Source organism: Aspergillus melleus (assembly GCF_016097325.1).
Source record: "Aspergillus melleus strain CBS 546.65 chromosome Unknown contig4, whole genome shotgun sequence".
NCBI classification, from domain to species: Eukaryota; Fungi; Ascomycota; class Eurotiomycetes; order Eurotiales; family Aspergillaceae; genus Aspergillus; species Aspergillus melleus.
In genome coordinates this window covers 5,041,751-5,059,649 of record NW_025763373.1, presented here as the reverse complement: position 1 = coordinate 5,059,649, position 17,899 = coordinate 5,041,751, and the positions used below count along the sequence as shown (strand labels likewise).

The 17,899-nt window shown below is 49.9% G+C and overlaps 8 protein-coding genes across 8 annotated transcripts; 6 read left to right on the top strand and 2 right to left on the bottom strand.

The window, feature by feature from the left end:
- Positions 1–1,030: 1,030 nt before the first annotated feature.
- Positions 1,031–3,229, bottom strand: LDX57_008527 (MFS transporter). The gene is made up of 4 exons (XM_046090248.1): positions 2,672–3,229; positions 1,627–2,613; positions 1,443–1,574; positions 1,031–1,389 (listed from the first exon to the last, which is right to left on the bottom strand). Exons 1-4 carry the CDS (start codon positions 2,992–2,994, stop codon positions 1,143–1,145), a joined length of 1,689 nt encoding a protein of 562 aa, XP_045946221.1. The 5' UTR covers positions 2,995–3,229; the 3' UTR covers positions 1,031–1,142.
- A 2,987-nt stretch (positions 3,230–6,216) lies between these two features.
- Positions 6,217–6,714, top strand: LDX57_008526 (uncharacterized protein; the record flags this gene model as incomplete). Its single annotated transcript, XM_046090247.1, has 1 exon — positions 6,217–6,714. The coding sequence occupies one exon, from the start codon at positions 6,217–6,219 to the stop codon at positions 6,712–6,714; it is 498 nt and encodes a 165-aa protein (XP_045946220.1).
- A 922-nt stretch (positions 6,715–7,636) lies between these two features.
- Positions 7,637–9,589, top strand: LDX57_008525 (acyl--CoA ligase; the record flags this gene model as incomplete). Its single annotated transcript, XM_046090246.1, has 5 exons — positions 7,637–7,670; positions 7,731–7,991; positions 8,051–8,382; positions 8,438–8,540; positions 8,607–9,589. 5 exons carry the CDS (start codon positions 7,637–7,639, stop codon positions 9,587–9,589), a joined length of 1,713 nt encoding a protein of 570 aa, XP_045946219.1.
- A 535-nt stretch (positions 9,590–10,124) lies between these two features.
- Positions 10,125–11,812, top strand: LDX57_008524 (uncharacterized protein; the record flags this gene model as incomplete). Its single annotated transcript, XM_046090245.1, has 4 exons — positions 10,125–10,455; positions 10,505–10,779; positions 10,836–10,951; positions 11,002–11,812. The coding sequence occupies 4 exons, from the start codon at positions 10,125–10,127 to the stop codon at positions 11,810–11,812; spliced, it is 1,533 nt and encodes a 510-aa protein (XP_045946218.1).
- A 1,434-nt stretch (positions 11,813–13,246) lies between these two features.
- LDX57_008523 (uncharacterized protein) lies at positions 13,247–14,527 on the top strand (the record flags this gene model as incomplete). Its single annotated transcript, XM_046090244.1, has 2 exons — positions 13,247–13,564; positions 13,631–14,527. The coding sequence occupies 2 exons, from the start codon at positions 13,247–13,249 to the stop codon at positions 14,525–14,527; spliced, it is 1,215 nt and encodes a 404-aa protein (XP_045946217.1).
- On the top strand, positions 14,509–15,111 carry LDX57_008522 (FG-GAP repeat domain-containing protein). The gene is made up of 2 exons (XM_046090243.1): positions 14,509–14,974; positions 15,036–15,111. Exon 1 carries the CDS (start codon positions 14,554–14,556, stop codon positions 14,863–14,865), a length of 312 nt encoding a protein of 103 aa, XP_045946216.1. The 5' UTR covers positions 14,509–14,553; the 3' UTR covers positions 14,866–14,974; positions 15,036–15,111.
- Positions 15,112–15,502: 391 nt separating this feature from the next.
- On the top strand, positions 15,503–16,321 carry LDX57_008521 (FG-GAP repeat domain-containing protein; the record flags this gene model as incomplete). The annotated part of the gene is made up of 1 exon (XM_046090242.1): positions 15,503–16,321. The coding sequence occupies one exon, from the start codon at positions 15,503–15,505 to the stop codon at positions 16,319–16,321; it is 819 nt and encodes a 272-aa protein (XP_045946215.1).
- Positions 16,322–16,485: 164 nt separating this feature from the next.
- Positions 16,486–17,521, bottom strand: LDX57_008520 (amidohydrolase family protein; the record flags this gene model as incomplete). Its single annotated transcript, XM_046090241.1, has 3 exons — positions 16,486–16,634; positions 16,694–17,171; positions 17,225–17,521. 3 exons carry the CDS (start codon positions 17,519–17,521, stop codon positions 16,486–16,488), a joined length of 924 nt encoding a protein of 307 aa, XP_045946214.1.
- Positions 17,522–17,899: the final 378 nt, after the last annotated feature.

The following is a 17,899-nucleotide window of genomic DNA, read 5'->3' as shown; positions in this document are numbered from 1 at the left end:
TATTGATGTACCACCAAAGGGGTTTACTTTTACATTTCGCGCAGTGATTGAGTATATGAATTCTCGGTTGAACACTGTAGTTCTCGCAAACATGGTAATTCCAAAGTGGGTACCGCGGATGCTGATGCCATTCTTCAAGAGTGACTTTGTCGCATATGAAGATTTAAAACGTTACCTTAAGGGACTGATTGAGAGTGTAAAAAAGATAGAAAAAAAAAAAGATACACATGATCTACTACAGGGCATAATACAGTCCCAACAAAAGCATGACGGACTCACTGACTCCGAGATTATTGGCAACCTCCACATATTCACTATTGCCGGCCACGAGACAACTACAACGACTTTGCGGTTCGCAGTCGTTCTTCTTGCTATGCATCCAGATGTGCAAGATTGGTTACAGGATTGTGCGGCTGGAGCAACTAAAGACCAACCCTCTGATCCTGACAAATGGAACTACAGCGTGATGTTTCCCTGACTCATCGCACCACTTTGTGTGATGGTATGTATCAGTCCCCATAAACCTTTGCTCCAGTATTTTGCTGACTGTTTTAATAGCTCGAAACCCTTCGCCTTTATGGTAACGGTCCCTAAAGGGACCGCTTCAAACCCTATCCCGATCACTTATCACGACGAAACCTATACGTTGCCGCCAAAAGTAACCATCAACCTGAACGCGAGCGCTCTAGACTACTCGGAAGAGTAATAGAGTCCCGACGCAGCATTACTCCATCCTCAGCGATGGGATAAACCCAACCCCGATAGTTTCCTTGCGGTAAACAATGGCAAGACAGGACTATCGACACCAGGCCTTGCATTCGTCAACATCCATAAACCGGTTCGTGGGGCAAGGTCCTATTCAGTCGGTATCAGGCTTCATTGGGGAAGAAAAAAGCAGACGAGAGCGATGAATCTGTCTACCGAAGGGCAAAGAAGACTTGAGTGGGAGTGCTACTGTTTTGACATTGGGAATGAAGGGCGATGTTTCTCTTCTTTTCGAAGCAAGGGAAAACCGGGGTATATCATGAAGCAGTCATTAAATTGGTGTACCTCATCTATGCGTGTCTAACACGCAAATGCATCACGCTCAAATTGATAAAACAAGTGGTATCTCGCTGAGGGAACAAAAAGCTCAGAACAAATCAAACATCGTAAGACTTTTTCTCGACATCATAAACTGGCGAGCAGGCTAGTTTGCTTTTCGCTCGAAGCCAAGGGCCATAGGCCTTGAAAACAACCGGGATGGGAATCAGTACCGCAGCAATGCATCCAAGCATAGTGCCTGCCCATTGTACACCAAGGTTCTCCATCATTTGCCTGGAGAACAAAGGGAATGCACATCCCACGGCGGACCGAAGGATGGTGTTTGCAGCAATAGTAGATGCGGCCCTGTGATGTTAATTAGCTAAAGTCAATATATGGGAATAGGCAAGCGAACATACAACGTAGGGTAGCAATCCACGATGTAGTTGAAGCATTGAAGGAAGATGCAGAAGATACCAAAACCAGTCAGGACACCGGAGGCAACCGGAGCCATCCAATGGGTAGATGCCTTGTAACCGGCCCAACCAAACCTGACGAACTATTAGTATTTTCCCTGCGTGAACGTGGTCGGCCACGACTTACCAGAACATCCCACCTGTAAATGCCACGGCACCCACAATGGCGGGCGGAAGACGCCATTCGGGAATGGGCTTGTCTCCATTTGCCGCTAGCTTGCGGGCGTAAGAGCTCTGCAAAAACAGGATGTAGACACCTCCCACGAGCTCCCCAATGATAAGGCCGATGAATGCCAATCCACCCACACCTATACTCATGCCATACACCCCCTGAAAGACGACGGGGTAAGCGCCGAGAAGAGCATACATAAGGCCGTAGATGAAGGAGATATAAAGAGAGATGAGAAGGAGGATAGGTTCGGAGATTAGCATCTTGATGGGGCGCATGAAGTTGTTGTGCAGAAGCTCCTTGATTTCGACCTCAACCTCGTCCTGCTTGGCGTGTATGCCCCAGTTGTGTGTCTGACGACGAATGATGGCGGCCTTGCGAACCAAGATAACGGGGGCGTAGGACTCGTCCAGGAAGAACAGGACGAGGGCAAAACCCGAGAAGATCATGATGGCAGAGATGTACATCGTCCATCGCCATCCCAAATTACTCGTTGCAATGAACCCACCGACAAATGGCGCGGCGAATGGTCCGATGAAGACAGCCATGCAGAAAATGGACATCACAGCTCCTCGTTGGGCATTGTTGAACAGATCAGCAAAGACGGCCGGCACGATGGACACCGGACTAGCTGCAAAGAAACCCCCGAAGAAACGGCATAGCATGATTGTCTGGATATCCTTCGCCGCTCCGCAGGCGACAGTGAAGATTCCGCATCCGAATAACCCGATAGACAGCGGCCAGCGTCGTCCGATCAACTCGGAGGCAGGCGCCCACATAGTCGGACCTGCGGCAAATCCCAAGACATACAAGGTGACTCCGAGAGAGCCTACCTCGGAGCTTACATTGAACTCTTGGCTAACGGCAGCAATAGCAGCCGAGAAGACGGCACTCGCGAACGACGCAACGAAAGTGCCATAACACAAAACACAGACCAGGAATGTCCTGATGAGAACACACAGTTAGGATCTACAGTCATTTCTATAACGGCAAGTCCACCCACCTCCTCAGTATCGACCAGTTGTACGGGTGCATTGGGTCATCCGATCCATCAAATTCCACGACATAATTTTCCGGGGCGGGCAGCAGAGGCGGGTATTCTTTTCCGGCCCCCATAGGAAGCCATTGTTCGCGCGGGAGGGGGCCCCGAGTCGACCCTACGGTAGATTTCTGTTGCAGTCGGTATGTGTTGATCCGATTGAGTTCCAACGAGTCGAGATCATCGGCCGTGTCGGAGGAGTCGTCACTGGACATTTTCATGTTGTCCGGGTATTGGGTATCGTCATCGTGGTAGGTCGGTACGTCATGGGTCGTTGAGCGGTCCATGGTGAGCCGATGGATGGCCGATTGAGCTTGGCTAAAGCTGCCCGTGCGTTCAATTGATTGTATAGATCTACAGAAAAAAGAGAGGAATCTGAGTAAAACCGGGCTCTACAGTCTACTAATATACTGGGGAGTGGACTCCGTGGAGTGGCATCCAGGCCAGGCCCTGGAGAGAGAAAAAAGCGAAAAAAAAAAGTGTCATCATGGCCGGAGATATTGTATAGTTCCACCTGCGACGCCTCCGAGCTGCCAAACAGAAGCCGACATGGACACTGGTCGAAGCTCCATTCCTTTCCGCGATGGGGCCTTTCTTCTATACATCAACGCATCAGCCACAGCCGCCTGTGGCTGCCGTGATCTGAGCCAATAATAAGCGTCCGTAGTCTCGGCTATTGACGGTAAAGTGGCTGATGTCTCACGGTCCCGGTCTAACCGATTCTTTCCTCCGAGGTGAACCGAGCCTAACCGACTATCAAGGCGCAACGGTTTCAGGCAAAACATGAAAAAAATTTTCGTCGACCAACGCCAGCGATAAGCAACAGCAACGGGACCTGATCCGGGCCCAATGAAGGCCACCTGGTGCCGTTCTTCCGATTGGCGACCGTACATCCTGATTTGCTGATGTCAACCATGTGGGCTCAGGTCAAGGGCGGGTCTCGAACATTCAGGGCCAATTTTGATGCCGGATATATCGCTATCCTCGCTCGCCTCATAACTTTCAAGTAATGGTTTCTTGCTTTCCAACTTCGCTGCTGCCCAATTTGATTGCTCGCTCTTGTGGTGTGGGTCGTGGGTCGTGTTTCATTTTGTCATGGTCCGTGTGACAGGTGATAGGCAGAAATATCTTCATTGTTGTACTTGTCGCTGGAGCTACGGAGTACTGTGTAAGGATATCAGCATGTGCAAGGCTCTGCGATGATGCCGTGCTGGATGCATGTCTTGCTAACTGTATCATGAACGTTTGATAATAATTCAAACAAGTTCATATCGTTCATCAGGTCGTGATATGCTCCTTCCAAGTCCCTGCACTTGGACCCTGCGTTCCTCGGTAAAATTAGTATGACCTCATTAGGGTGAATCCGCTCCGTCCTCAATTCCATATTTATGAAGCCGCTCCATCGGATAGCGGCCCCAGTACTCATTCCATGCTCTTATGTCTGGAAGCTACCTTTAACAATATTCGAACGACACATTATCGCTGGCATTGGGACCTGAAGCCGTCAGACCCAGGCCCCAGCAACGGCGACTCCAACGCAACTCTCTTTCTGAAACCCATTTCATGAGCTATGATTTAGATGGCCCGAACTCGATTAAATGATTATAACATCTAGCGATCCCATATCTTTTCAACTTCGCAGATCATCATCCTAGTATACTAAATGAGCCATTCCATGGTAGCTAGAGATTCAAGGTTGGTACGGTATATCATAGTTAAGGGCGATTATGATACTTGGGATGTTATACATGACACCTTTTTTTTTTTTTTCCTACAACGGTATGCGGCACTCACAATATCAACACCTAATTTAGGCATTCATATACTCCCTTACATCATTTCGATCTCCATAATGGTCATTCTGCAACACTTGGGATTCTATATATATATATATATAATACAATCTCCGTACTGAAGTTCAACAACCATGATCTCCTACTATTGTAAGGAATGGGAGTTCCACAAATTTCGAAGTACCAAATCCACAACGTTAATGGCAGTCGTACATACGTAAATTAAATGAGAAGCACTATCTGCACAAGAGAAGATTTCTGTTATGATCTTTTCCCATTGGGATGTCCAGATCGCGCTAGCGTTATGCCAATTTATGCAGCTTAGTAATTAAGACCTATGCGCAGTAGGCGGATTGCACAAGGAATGAATCGCCGCCCAGAGAAATCTTTCTTCCACGAATGCCCTCATGTAGTTTCGCCGAGTCATGCCGGATACAATCGAAAGAGCCATTGAATTTTCAGGGTGAACTATTCCTCTTCCCTCACATGGAAGAACTGACTGACATTTCACTCCAAGATGCTGGACATGTAAAGCCCGCAAAATGAAATGTCACGAGAATCCCCGGGGTTGCGCTGGTTGCAGCCTGCCCTGCGGTGGGTATGATATTAAGCTACAGTGGGTCTCGGAGAAAGCTGAAGGCTCTTCTCGAGAGCGTAGGACTAGTGGCATAGGAAGGAGGAAGATTTGAACCGGTAGGTATCTAGATAATCTTCTGGTAATGCCGTTGGACAGTTTGTTGACCTCTACCAGGTTGGCCTGACCGTTCGCTCCAGCTCGACCAAATTGATCGCCTCGTTTGTATCCTTGAGGATGATGCTGGTCGTGGTGTGCCTTCAACTCATGGGCCTTTTTCGTCATTTCCCAACCCGGTAGATTGCTGTAAAGAATGTTCCCTGGAGGCAGTAGACCCGGGACATTCACCTCTCCAAGAGCAACACACTGCAGACGAGCAAACCTCGACCGACTACCGTGACGCAGAATCAAGTCCAGATACCACCCTAATCATACATCGCACCCAGTACGTACTGCTAATCTCACCGAGCGCGCGCGGTTGCCCGAGATTCCAAACATAGTAACAATCAATTTCTCGAAGAATCAAGCGAACGATTCGACTACCAACATTATCTACAATCCTATGGAGGCTGAAGTAACCCTGCAATACCAGCCGCAGTTGCCATTATCCAACGACTCACGAACCAATGCACTTTTTCATCATTATATCAACAACGTTGCCAACGTCCTCCAGCATCTCTCCCACCCCAATAATCCCTACCGTTCACTCTACGCCCCTGTCGCTATTGAGGGTTCATCGCACTTCGTCTCACGTCCTTATCGTGCTGCCAACAGCATTGGGCTATACATCTTTCACTCACTCGTGGCCACTGGTACTTTCCATCTACATGGATGCCTAGGACCCGACTGCCGGTATCATGGGCTCGGCATTCTCCACAGGCAGGTTGCCCTTGAATCTATGCAGCCCGCTCTGGGTAGGGGAGCCAAGCCGGCGTATCTATAAAAAGTTTATGGTGACTCTTCTGTCTATGATTACGGTCGGGGTATGTTGTCTTCCAGTATCCCGCATGAACTAAATCAACGTCTTTAAGGTAATGGAAGGCAATATAATCGACTTCCATGTTCTAACAGGAATCCAGCAAGTGAAGCAGCCGCGCAGGAAATGGCAGTTGCTGAGTTCTCAGACCCGTCAATTGGACAACATGAGTGCATTTCTAAATCTCTTATCCCGAACGACATCCATACATACATCTCCATCCGCTTGGTCAGCAGAAGCAAACGCTCGATATGACAGGTTCAATATATCTTCAACGAGCGACTCGACCTACTGCTATGAATACATCTACGGCATCACAGCGGAGGTGACCGCATTCATTCAACACACCTCCGAATTAGCCGAATATCTAGGTTTTTACCGGCAGCATCAGGCTCCACCACCCGACGACCTCCTGGAGGCCTGCGAATCCCTCGGTGATCGACTCCTAGCATGGTCCCTCGACATTGACAAAGTCGCCTCTTTTTCTGGCCAGGGTGCGACAATGTTGAGGATCTTCGAACTGCACGCATACGCTTGGTACCACGGTGCCGTTATCTACTATCTGTCCCGCATCCAGTACTGTAGACCGGAAGACCTGGCTGACGAGACCGCTTCGGTTGCCGCATATTTGCATTCTGCCGAAGACCTCAAATATGGATTTTAAGACATCCAAATGGCACCTATCACTTGGCCTGCTTTGATCGCCTCCTGCAATGCTTATCATTGGGAGCCCTGGCACCAGTGGTGGTTCCGCATCCAGAGGTATGGGATCGGGACACTCAAACGGCAGTATGAGATCGTGAGAAGCATTTGGGATGAGACCGATACCACCTTGGATGGTTCGCTGGATATCCTTCGTCGGCGAAACGAGGTGGTGCTGGCGGTTTGAGATGCAGCCAGAATGTTTCAGATTGCTCTGATACCCCGTGGGGATAGTGATCAGGGGGTTATTCCCTCCATTTTTGGTTGTGTGGCTAAGATCGAACACTTGATTGGAATACTCTTTGTCCCTTTTTCTGCTAAGAGGTGCTGTTTTCAGGCCTTTTAGGTTCTCGCTCTTCCCTGCTCATCGCATCGCCCAAACAAGATGCAACCTAGTCAAGCAAACCCGTCACACCTGGGCCAAGGTGAACCTGTGAGGGGCATAACGAAGGATTAGTATTCCAGCTGAGGACTCTAAGAGCAAACAACAGCGCAGCAATGTTCAAGCGTTGATATCCATGATGGACTGGCAGGCGAGCACAGGAATGGCAGCAACCCAGAGGTTCAGATACAACCAGAGAGAAAAGCCACTGCTGCATAGCTAGACCAAAACAGTCAAGGGAGAAACATGCCTCTTCAGCCCCGGATTATCCGCCGTCCAGCAATGCCAGTAAGCTGAGTGAGACCAAGCCGGACTTAATTAAAACCAAATGCGGGGAAAGCCGAGGATCGTCTACAAGGACGTCTTTTGCTCGCTGCGTCGAGGTTTTTAATCGACAGCAGATCCCTCCCCCCGCATCTTTCAATTGACCGACATTCCCTCGGCCAAACGTTGGCTGACTCTTCTTCTCTGTAATCCCCGGCCGGATATCCAATCTCACACCATGATCTTTTCCTCCACGCGACCGTGTCTTCAGAGTAGATACCCACCCTGGAATGCGGATTAGAATCAGACCTCAACTGACAACTCACCGATAGTTCCTGTAACCCTCCCCATCTGGGACTTCCTCTTCGACTCGGAATACTCGCCTCTGCGTCGCGTCCACCCGACCGAGCTGGGCGCCTTCATCAACGCCGCAACCCACGAACGAATCCGCTACGACGAAGTCAAAGACCACACGACTTATCTATCCACCGCACTGGTTCGCAACTATGGACTCGAAAAAGGCGACACGGTAGCGCTGTTTAGCCCGAACACGATCTGGTATCCTGTTGCGATGCTTGCGACGGTTCGCGTTGGTATGTATCTCCGGTTCCCGGGCTCTGGTCGATGCCGACATCTAACAGTATGAGATCAGGCGGCATTGTATCGGGAGCCTCCCCTGCATATAACATCGAGGAAACGACATACGCTTTGAAGACTGCCAAGGCGAAGTATCTGATGACGGTACCCTCGTCGATGGAAGTTGCTATTCCAGCGGCTAAGAACGCCGGTATACCTGCCGATCGCATCTTCCTACTGGAGGGAGAGGATGACGGGTACATGAATGTCCAGGAGCTCTGCGACATCGGAAAGAGCTTTGGTGATGATGGACAGGTCGCACCGTTCGAGTTGGCAGACGGCGAAACCAATCGGGACGTATGTGGATTCTTGAGCTTCAGTAGCGGGACCACCGGGCTTCCTAAGGCAGTATGTTCTTGTCCATTTCATGTTGTGTTAGACGAATGCTCACTCATATGCCCAGGTTATGATCGCCCATCACAATGTCATCGCGCAGTGTATGCAGGTGCAACAGCTCATGTCGCCCGATTATAAGAAGTCACTGGCAGTCTTACCACTTTTCCATAGTCCGTCTTTTCACCCCTCGGAGAGAGCCGCCAGAGAGAATCCCCAGTCCTAACCAATACATACAGTTACCGGCCTCGTGCATCAAATGCATCTTCCAGTCCTGTTAAATACCCAGGTTTACATGCTCCCGTCCTTCGATATGACTAGCATGCTCGAAACCGTGGTCGACAATAAGATCACGGAGCTCCTGCTAGTGCCGCCGATTTTGATCCGACTCCTACAGGACCCCAACGCGAGGAAGTACGACTTGTCCCATGTGAAAGCATTCACATCTGGAGCCGCCCCCATCGCGGAAGAGTTGCTCCAGAAGTTGGAGAATCGGTATCCGGGGACTGGATTCAAACAGGGATACGGCATGACGGAATCATGCAGTTGCATCACGATGCATCCGCCCGAGAAACAATCCTACCGGTATGCCCACCGGGTAGGGACCATTGTCGCCAACACAGAAGTGAAAATCGTGGACCCGGAAACTGGCCGCGAGACGGGCTACAATGAACCGGGAGAAATCCTGGCGCGAGGGCCACAGATCGTGATGGGGTATTTAGACAACGAGGAAGCAACGCGCAAGACATTTGACGCTGAAGGGTGGTTGCACACCGGAGATATCGGATTCATGGACGAGGAGGGGTTCTTAACCATCACCGACCGTATCAAAGAGATGATCAAAGTCAAGGGAATCGGTGTGTCCCCGGCTGAGCTGGAGGACCTGCTCCTTGGCCGGGAGGATATTGAAGATGCGGCCGTAACTGCGATCCCAGATGATTATTCAGGAGAAAGACCGAAAGCATACGTGGTTCTTCAATCAAGCGAGAGAGAAAGGTTGGGCAGCGGGTTTGGGCTAGTGGACGTAGGCAGAGACATAATCGAGTACGTGCGAGCGAAGAAAGTGCGTCATAAATGGATTGTGGAGGTGGAATTTGTCAACGAAGTTCCGAAGAGCGCCAGCGGAAAGATCCTGCGGAGAGTTCTTCGAGACATGGAAAGGAAGGGAAGCTCTGGGAAGCGGCTGGTGGTGCGAGATGAGAGGGTCAAAGCGAAGCTATAGGCGTGCATGGAATAAACATTTAGGTTGCATATGTTGAAAGGATGATCGACATAGCTATGGCATGTCGTAATCACCCCTGCTCTGCTTACGATATCGCCACTGTCAAGTTACAAATGCTGACTCCACTAATAGTGAAGCCAGCCCGATGCTTGGTGATGAGCGAAGCCACGCTGTATGAGTAGAAATAGCGTTTCTTCTCACCTAATAATGGCCGCTGAGTGCCGATATAGGAGTATTCTTGTTCAGGCGACCTACTATAAAGTGCGCTCAGCAACGTGTGGAGTGGAAGATCACGGAAGAATGCAAATCAGAGCAAGGATTCATACGCGGCTTATCCTCCTCTAGCCCCTTCCAACATAGCTAGTTTCACCAAGGCCAGCAGTCCTGTTCCGGTCCCCATTTATTGGGTCCCAGGATACGAGGTTTGGGGGCCAAATCAGCCAGCGACGGAGCCTTATTCTTGTTGACGAAGCTATTTCCATTGCAGACACTCAGACCCTCGGAACCTAGTCAGACACTCAATACCTCAAGCAAGATGCGACCAGTCGTTCAGGAGGGAGAAGAAGAAGATCTCGTTTTCGTGCATATTTCTCGTCCGGATGACTTGAAGGCCAAGGGCACACGACGTACGATCCGGCGACATGCAATGCGAGAAATTGGGAAGTCTAGACGATCGCGCAAGCGACCGCAGACATGGGAGTTATCTTTGAAAGATGGGATTCTGGATGATGATAGGAGTTCAACCAGCTCATCGCACGACGAGTTGGCTCCATATTCTTCACGAAAGCCGATCGTGTTCGACCCGTATAATGCCTCCTACTACCCGATCCCACTGGACGATCGAATCAAACAGCTCATCCATTTCAGTGAGGAGACTATATCCTACCTGGGTGTACTCTCGACTAACCAAGCCAGTGAGTGCCGATTCAGACTATGTTTTCCGACCGTTTCGAGCGATCTGGTTCTCGATGGCCATGACGGACGCTAGCGCCTTCCTCGTATCTTTGGCAAACGCTGCGATGTTTCTGGATCAGATTCACCAAAGAAAGGCATATCAGTACGAGAAAAGCGTCGAGTGCTTGACGTTCTACGGCAAATGCGTCAAGGAGGTAACACGCCGATTGGAAAATTCGAACGATCGCGTAAGCGCCGGTGTCATAACAACCATTCTGGGGCTCATTTGTCATGAGGTTTGAGGCCCTACTTCAGTCCTCAAGTACGAAACACCTTGCTCACCACTTTGAAGCTTTATGTTGGGACATTGGCTCGCTCGCGGGCTCACTTGGCGGGAGTTCAGCGAATTATCCAAGTGCGAGGAGGATACGACGGGCTTCACGAGACCATTCCGCTTTTCGTTCCATGGTAATCTTTTTTGCGCTCTGATCAAGTAAGCGAAGTGCTGACATTAGTAGGTTTGATGTCATCACGAGTGTAGTTGAGGATCTTTCTCCTCGATTTGCCGGCTTTGACCCGGACGTAATAAAACTGTTCGATTCAGAAAGCGACCAGATCTACAGCGCTCCATTCTTGCGATACTTGGTTTCTGACATTGCCTTGCACCATCCAGTCTTCGAGGACGTTTGCACGGCATTCGAAAAGGTTGCAATTGGGGTCACATACCTCAACGACAATGCACATCAGCCCCCAGGTTACTGGAAGAACGAGGAGAGCATCCTCGCCATCAAACTGTTCGGTCCAGTGACGCACTTTCTGCTTTCGATGGATAGACCGGTGTATTCAACGCCAACGACTGGCCGTTCGACCAAGGATGAGCCTCCCAGCAACGACGATGGCAAAGAGGTGAACACAGCCAAGTCCGCTGAGCTCACGAAAGAGATGATCCGACTGTCGATACTCATCATGCTCGCGACGATCAAGAACGACAAGTTTCAATTGGCCGCGCGAGAGGCAACCTTCCTCCGTGAAAAACTATCGACTGTGATTGACCGCCTGCGAGACATTCAAAGCGCCTCGACGTCCCTTTGGAAAGTCCAGCTCTGGGCCTTGGTTATCGTTTCGCTCGTTGAGATGTCGGACCCTATCTCCGTTCCAGGAGAGACCGGATACATCAACGATATCTGTCGTCTGATGGAGTTGCTCTGCATGATGACCGGTCGCGAGGCGGTGGGTCTAGTGAAAGACATTCTCTGGGTGAATAGCATTTGGGATTCGGTGACTGTGGATGACCTCGTGGCTCAGATTGACGGCCATCTTTATTCGTAGCAAGGCGACAAATACCATCTTCCATAATTCATCCGACTTAAGCCACTCATCGATGGAGGATTGGTATGCCTTGGGGAAAATTGAAGGTTGAAAGGTTCCCCCACATCCAGCGGGCGCTTTGCCCATTTGGGAAGCTGCTATCCGTGTACTCGCACGTGTCACGCTAGACCCCCTTTGGCCTAGCCTCTCTATGCGTCACTCTCTCTCTCGGTGCCTCCTTTGTAAGGCATCCATGATTTACTGTCATTTTGTGAAGCACTTCCAGCATGCAGTGAAATTGGCCTTTAGATTCATTCCTTAAACTTGGACATGGACAGACCCCCTTGGTCACTCGGTAGTGGTTCCAACAATCTACACATTCTTTACCAAAATTCATCTTTCCACTCTCCACTATATATCCCTGTTTGCCCCGGTTGATGCCTTTCACCAAGAACGAATGGACTGGAACTAATTGGGGAGGCCATCCCAAATAACCTAAGAATGCTGGCAGATGTAATCTACACATTCTAGAACATGCTAACATCTTTCCTCCGAACAGAATATAATGATAATAATATCTGGGGTACAAAAGTCTCCCGAAGCAACCACCACAAACCGGGTCGAGATGGGGTTGCATCGGGACATGTCACAGTCGTTACGGGCTTTGCCTTGACTGGCGTATTTTTAGAGCAGGCACAAAGGATAACAGGTCATTTTACCTTTCAGCCATGCTACCTGGTATCGTAGTTGTGCCCCCTGTACTCGTGTATCCCCAGCAGACAAAGAGACGGTTTCAGCTTTAGGCGGTGCGTGTCCTTGATCATCACCATGAAGATGGGCCCTGGCGAATAAGAAAGCGGATTCAAAAATAATTCTTTGTATGCTGGTGACTATGCGTGAGGAAACGGGCCTCCACTTGGTTCGTCAGACATGTACATTCGTCTTGTAAGGTATACCGAACTGAATCAGGCCTATATTCTCATCCCATGTAACTAGAGAGGTCATTCCTGAATGCGCAGAACTCCAGACCATTGAAATGGATATTCATTGCAAGGTTGTACATATTGTCCTCTCATATTCTTACCATCGTATAATCGTAAATCGGCCGACTAGACCTAGACGATAAAGCGATCATGGGATATTCCGAGTAATTGGCTGGCTTAGTACAAGACCGGTGGTGGTACAAATGTAGCCATGAATTGATGTGAATGCCAGGTTAGGTAAAAGTTAATAGCTAGGGCTCTGAAATCAACGGGAACCTCCCATATGAAGTCCAATTTGATATGAGTGACGATATCTAAAATAATCAGTCGAGGGTCCCTTTGTTGGTCTAGGTGAATCTACTCTCGAAGAAATTTGTATATGTAGAGCAGGTATTCGACCTCAGACGTGAAGATCATTAAACCTCGCGCCTTCTGGCTTTCAATTATTGCATATCTCCAACGTTCGCCCAATATGGCTTCGAAACCTCTTTTCGCGTCTCTTGTTCTACTTTGTTGCCTCCTCTTCCTCAACGTGCAGAGTGCGATGATTCCTCAAAAAAATGGTCGCGTGGGCATTAATATGTCCTCTGATGGTTATTCATGGGCCAAAAGAAACGACAAAGACACTCGGTACAAACTGCGAGTTCTCTCTCTCGGCGCCTCCATCACCTGGGGTCAGAACTCTGCTTCGGGAAATGGTTACCGGAAACCCTTGCGGGATCGTCTTCAATGGCAAGGCAATGAAATCAATATGGTTGGGACTAAAAAACATGGAAACATGAGGGACAATGTAAGCCTCCAAATCGAAACACTCTCCACACAAAGCTGTCTGCAAGTAGTCAACTAACCCCTTCAGGACGTCGAGGCCACCCCCGGCGACACTATTGACCAAGTGAAAGCAGCAGCGCAAAGATCCCTGCACTTCAAGCCGAACATCGTCTTGATCAACGCCGGGACCAACGACTGCGCCAAAAATATTGATATCCCAAACGCTGGCCGACGCATGCGCTCGCTCATTGAGAGTATTGTGCATAGCAAAGGAATGAGCAAGACAGTCATCGTCCTGTCAACACTCCTCTTTTCGAAGGATAACGTAATTGAGAAAAACCGCATCGAAGCCAACCGGCAATTCCGAGAGTTGGTCCTCGCTATGAAGAAAGAAGGTGTCTCGATCTACCTCGCCGATATGGATCCTCTCAAGCCTTCCCCGGGAAACGGTTGGATCAGGTATCCCGAGGACTACAAAAATGGAAACAACCCACCTGATCCTTCGCATCCCAGCGAGGCCGGTTACAAGAAGATGGCGGAGATATGGTTCAGAGCCATTGAAGCCGCGGCGAAGGAGCAAAAGATTCCTGACGTAGGACCGTGGGCTGGAATATGTGAGAAAAGCCGATATAATGGCGTTGACGCGGGCGGGTTGACGCAGCGAGGCAGCGGCCAGGACGACGGAATCTACTATCACGACGCCGAGTCAATAGGGGAGGTGCTGGCATTGGCCGGCGGGGAACCGGCTAAGGAAAGAGATGAGACGTTCTTTGCGAGGCTGTTTTCGCCGCAAAGAAGTGATATGTTGAGGATGACCCAGGATGAGATGGACCCTTCTAGGACTGTGTATACGATTTGGCAGAACAAGGGGCCGGGGATTAAGAGAGCAAATGAGACATTCAATTTTCACAAAGACCAATTGGATGTTAATAGTAACTGTGGCTCAGCTGGTGTGAACTTCCGCGACCTCAATGGTGAGTCTTAACATGGAAACTTCAAGTTTTGCAATGTATGCTAATAGACCAAGGGGATGGATTGGATGATTTCGTGTGCATTGGTCCAGATGGGACCGCCTACGCCAGCCTAAACCTAGGCAACGGGAACGATGAAATTGCACCGACCTTTTGCGACATTACCAAGATCAAGGATCCGGAAGGCTATGATAGGGATCATGTTCGACTAGGAGACATTGATGGAGACGGACGGACTGATTACTGCGTGATCCACGATGACGGTGATATTCATTGTTGGCGTAACATGGGAGGAGCAAGTAGGTCAACCTTGAGTCAGGGCATACCGTGCCTTAAGACCTCAAGTTTCTAACTTTAGTGCAGATGACAAGCCCATAGTATGGCAATCAATGGGCAAGCGCTTTACCGGCAAAGGCATGGATGACATTCGCGGCGTGCGTTTTATGGACATCAATGGTGATGTGAGTACTTATTCCCCTTGGTTTGGTACACAAGATTCCTGACACCACTGATAATCACAAGGGCAGAGATGACTGGATATGGGTTCGAGACGACGGACAAGTAACAACGTAGACGAATTCTCGAAGTTGTGTAAAAGGCGATGAAGGAGATGGACCCAACGTCGAATGGCGTCAGGCTTTCCACAAAGGAAAGAACGAGGGGCCCACTCATGGTGGGATGGGTTCATTTGCGAAAGACGGCCTCCGAGAACGGATTAATTTCGCCAAAGTATTCTCCGAGTCAAATCGTGATTATGTGTTTGTCAGGTCAAAGAAGGGCTATGTTTACATCGATCTGTGGAGGAATCGAGGGACCGGAGGAACCATGATCAAATGTAAGTATATCTAAGCCAAGTTATCAAATGTCCTATTCCATTCAATCTGTGCTAAAATACCTTCTGCGGCAGCTGATGGAAACCGCTACTGCAACATGCTCGGCCACAGCAACGGCATGATGGATTACGTCTGGGTCAGCGTAGAGGGAAAAAGATGACGTTATACTCCAACAAAGGTTTCGACAGCGTATCCGACAATGGCGACAGTTTCTGGACTGATGGGGAGCTGATCTTCGACCCGATTGCAATTGGCGTAGGTCCCCTAGACCGAGCAAACCTCCACCTGACGGACTGGGACAACGACGGAGCCTGTGACATCGTGCGTACGTACCCCGAGGACAGCGGCAAGCTCATGATCTTTCGAAACGGATACAGCCCAACCCGACCGTTTAGCGCTGGAGATTGGGCCACATGGGTTTCGACGCTTGTCCGCTGCGATGCTCGGAATGGAGCTGGGCCGTTGGATCCTGCTGTGCGATTCGCCGATATCACAGGGAACGGGCAAGATGATTTCCTCTGCATCAGCAGTCTTGGGCAGGTCGACGCGTTCGAACACCGTGGAGACGCGTGGCATCCGATGGGCATGATCTGGGCAGGCGATTATGGCGAACGCTCAGGTTTGCAGTTTGCCGATGTTGACGGCGACGGTAGAGCGGACATCATTCGGACGAACCTGTTCAACGGGGATGGAACAGTGTGGTATAACCACGGGCCAAGGGAGGGTGCTAAGGAGCATGAGTCCAAGTGGAAGTTCGAGGCTACTGATTCATCCAAGCCAGCGTTCATGGGCATGGGTCCAGCAGCCTGTACTTACTACCCTGACCTGGATGGAAATGGCCATGCGGACCAGCATGTGGTGATGGACTCACTCAAAAACACGGCAAGGACTTGGTTTACAAAATGTGCGCCGGATGATACTTTGGGTGATGATGGTCCAGCAAAGGACCCCCAGCTGCCTGAGATACCCCATTAGGATACTAGTATTGATTTGCCTAGCTCGAAGTAGAACAACTCCCTGTTTCGCGCTTCTTTCTCGCTTTGTATCACTGAGGGTTGTATAATAGTTTATTTACTTGAATCAATATACACCCAGTCCTCTCACTGCAGTAGGTCTGACAAGTCTCCTCAGATCGACAATCATTCCATGCGCAGGACCTCCGCAACCCTTGGAAATATCGACAGCGCATTCCGATGATTAATCCGCGCCATTTCGGATGAATTGAATTCCCCGTTGACCTGCATCGATTTGACAGCAGGCTGAGCCTGCGTAGTAGGAACATAAGGGTCTAAGCCATTAGCAACCTCATTCCTTGAAATCTAAACCAAGGAGTCTAGAAGAACCCACAGTCAGTTCCCGTCAAAATTTTCCCAACGCCAATGAAGCCCCTCAGAGCAGCTAACTGAATTGCTGATGTCGCAGATGCCGTGTCAAAATAATAACCTGCCAACTGCTTCACCGATTCCGTGACATTCCAGCCGCCCAAGAATGGCATTGAAGACATCCCCGCAATGCGAGTGGCCAGGTATGGAATTGCGCCTCCTCCGTGCGCGAAGATCATGCTGATGTTCGGGTAGCTGGCGCGCTGACCGGTAAGCAGCAGATTCTCGACGGCACGCACCGTATCGAATGGATACTCGGTCATGGGGATGGGGTAGCCCATGAAAACGCTGTTGCAACCCGGTGCAGCCGGGTGGATGAAGACGGGCGCTTTGCGGGCGTTCAGCGCCTCGAAGATTGGATCTAGAGAGGCGTCGCCGAGGTACGTGCCATTGGAATTGGTGAAAGTAGCAATACCGACAAATTTGAGAGTATCGAGACAGTGCTGTTGTTCTTAGTATGCAAATCCATGGACGATTGAGGACGGGGAAGGGCTACTTCGAGTTCAATCAAGGCCTCTCTGACATGAGGCAATGGCAACAGGCACAAGGCGCCGAGACGATGAGGATACTGCACGGTGTAATTGTGCATCTCCCGATTAATCCTACGCGCCAGCGCATGCGCCTTGGACGGGTCCTGAATGAAGAAAACTCCAGGGGCACTAATACTGATGGTCGAGTAGTTCACCCCCAGAGTGTCCATTGTCGTAATATGATCTCCCAGCGTCCAGTCTGGCACCGGGAACCCATCAGCGTACAGTGCACCATCCTGAATGGGGTATCCCGCCTCAATCATAGCGTCTTTCCAGATCTGGGGGACCACATGGGAATGAACATCTATGCGATAGGCTTGATCAAGATTCAAGGGGGACTTATGAGCATGTCCACGAACCGAACACACCCCCAAGAATCCAAGAAGGATAGTTCGAAGTGGACTGCGCATCACGGAAGAAAATAATTGAAACGGGTGCGAATGCCTATAGGAGACACGCGCAAAAGAGCACGATTTATGAAAAGGCCAAACAGTGAGGTCGTAGGGCTAAGGAGTATCTCATCCGAGCACCCCTAATGCCGGTCCACGGACGGCCATGCAGCTAGTAGTAATAGTGGCTGCGTCGGCATGCACACGCGGCACCTAATTAATACTATGTTGGGTCATTGGTGGGTGAGATAC

Coding starts and splice junctions, on each gene's coding strand:
- LDX57_008527 (XM_046090248.1), bottom strand. CDS start 2,994: ATGGACCGCTCAACGACCCATGACGTACCGACCTACCACGATGACGAT. Junction 2,614..2,671: donor AACTGGTCGATACTGAGGAG/GTGGGTGGACTT, acceptor TGTTCTCATCAG/GACATTCCTGGTCTGTGTTT. Junction 1,390..1,442: donor GTGGATTGCTACCCTACGTT/GTATGTTCGCTT, acceptor TTAACATCACAG/GGCCGCATCTACTATTGCTG.
- LDX57_008522 (XM_046090243.1), top strand. CDS start 14,554: ATGCTAATAGACCAAGGGGATGGATTGGATGATTTCGTGTGCATTGGT.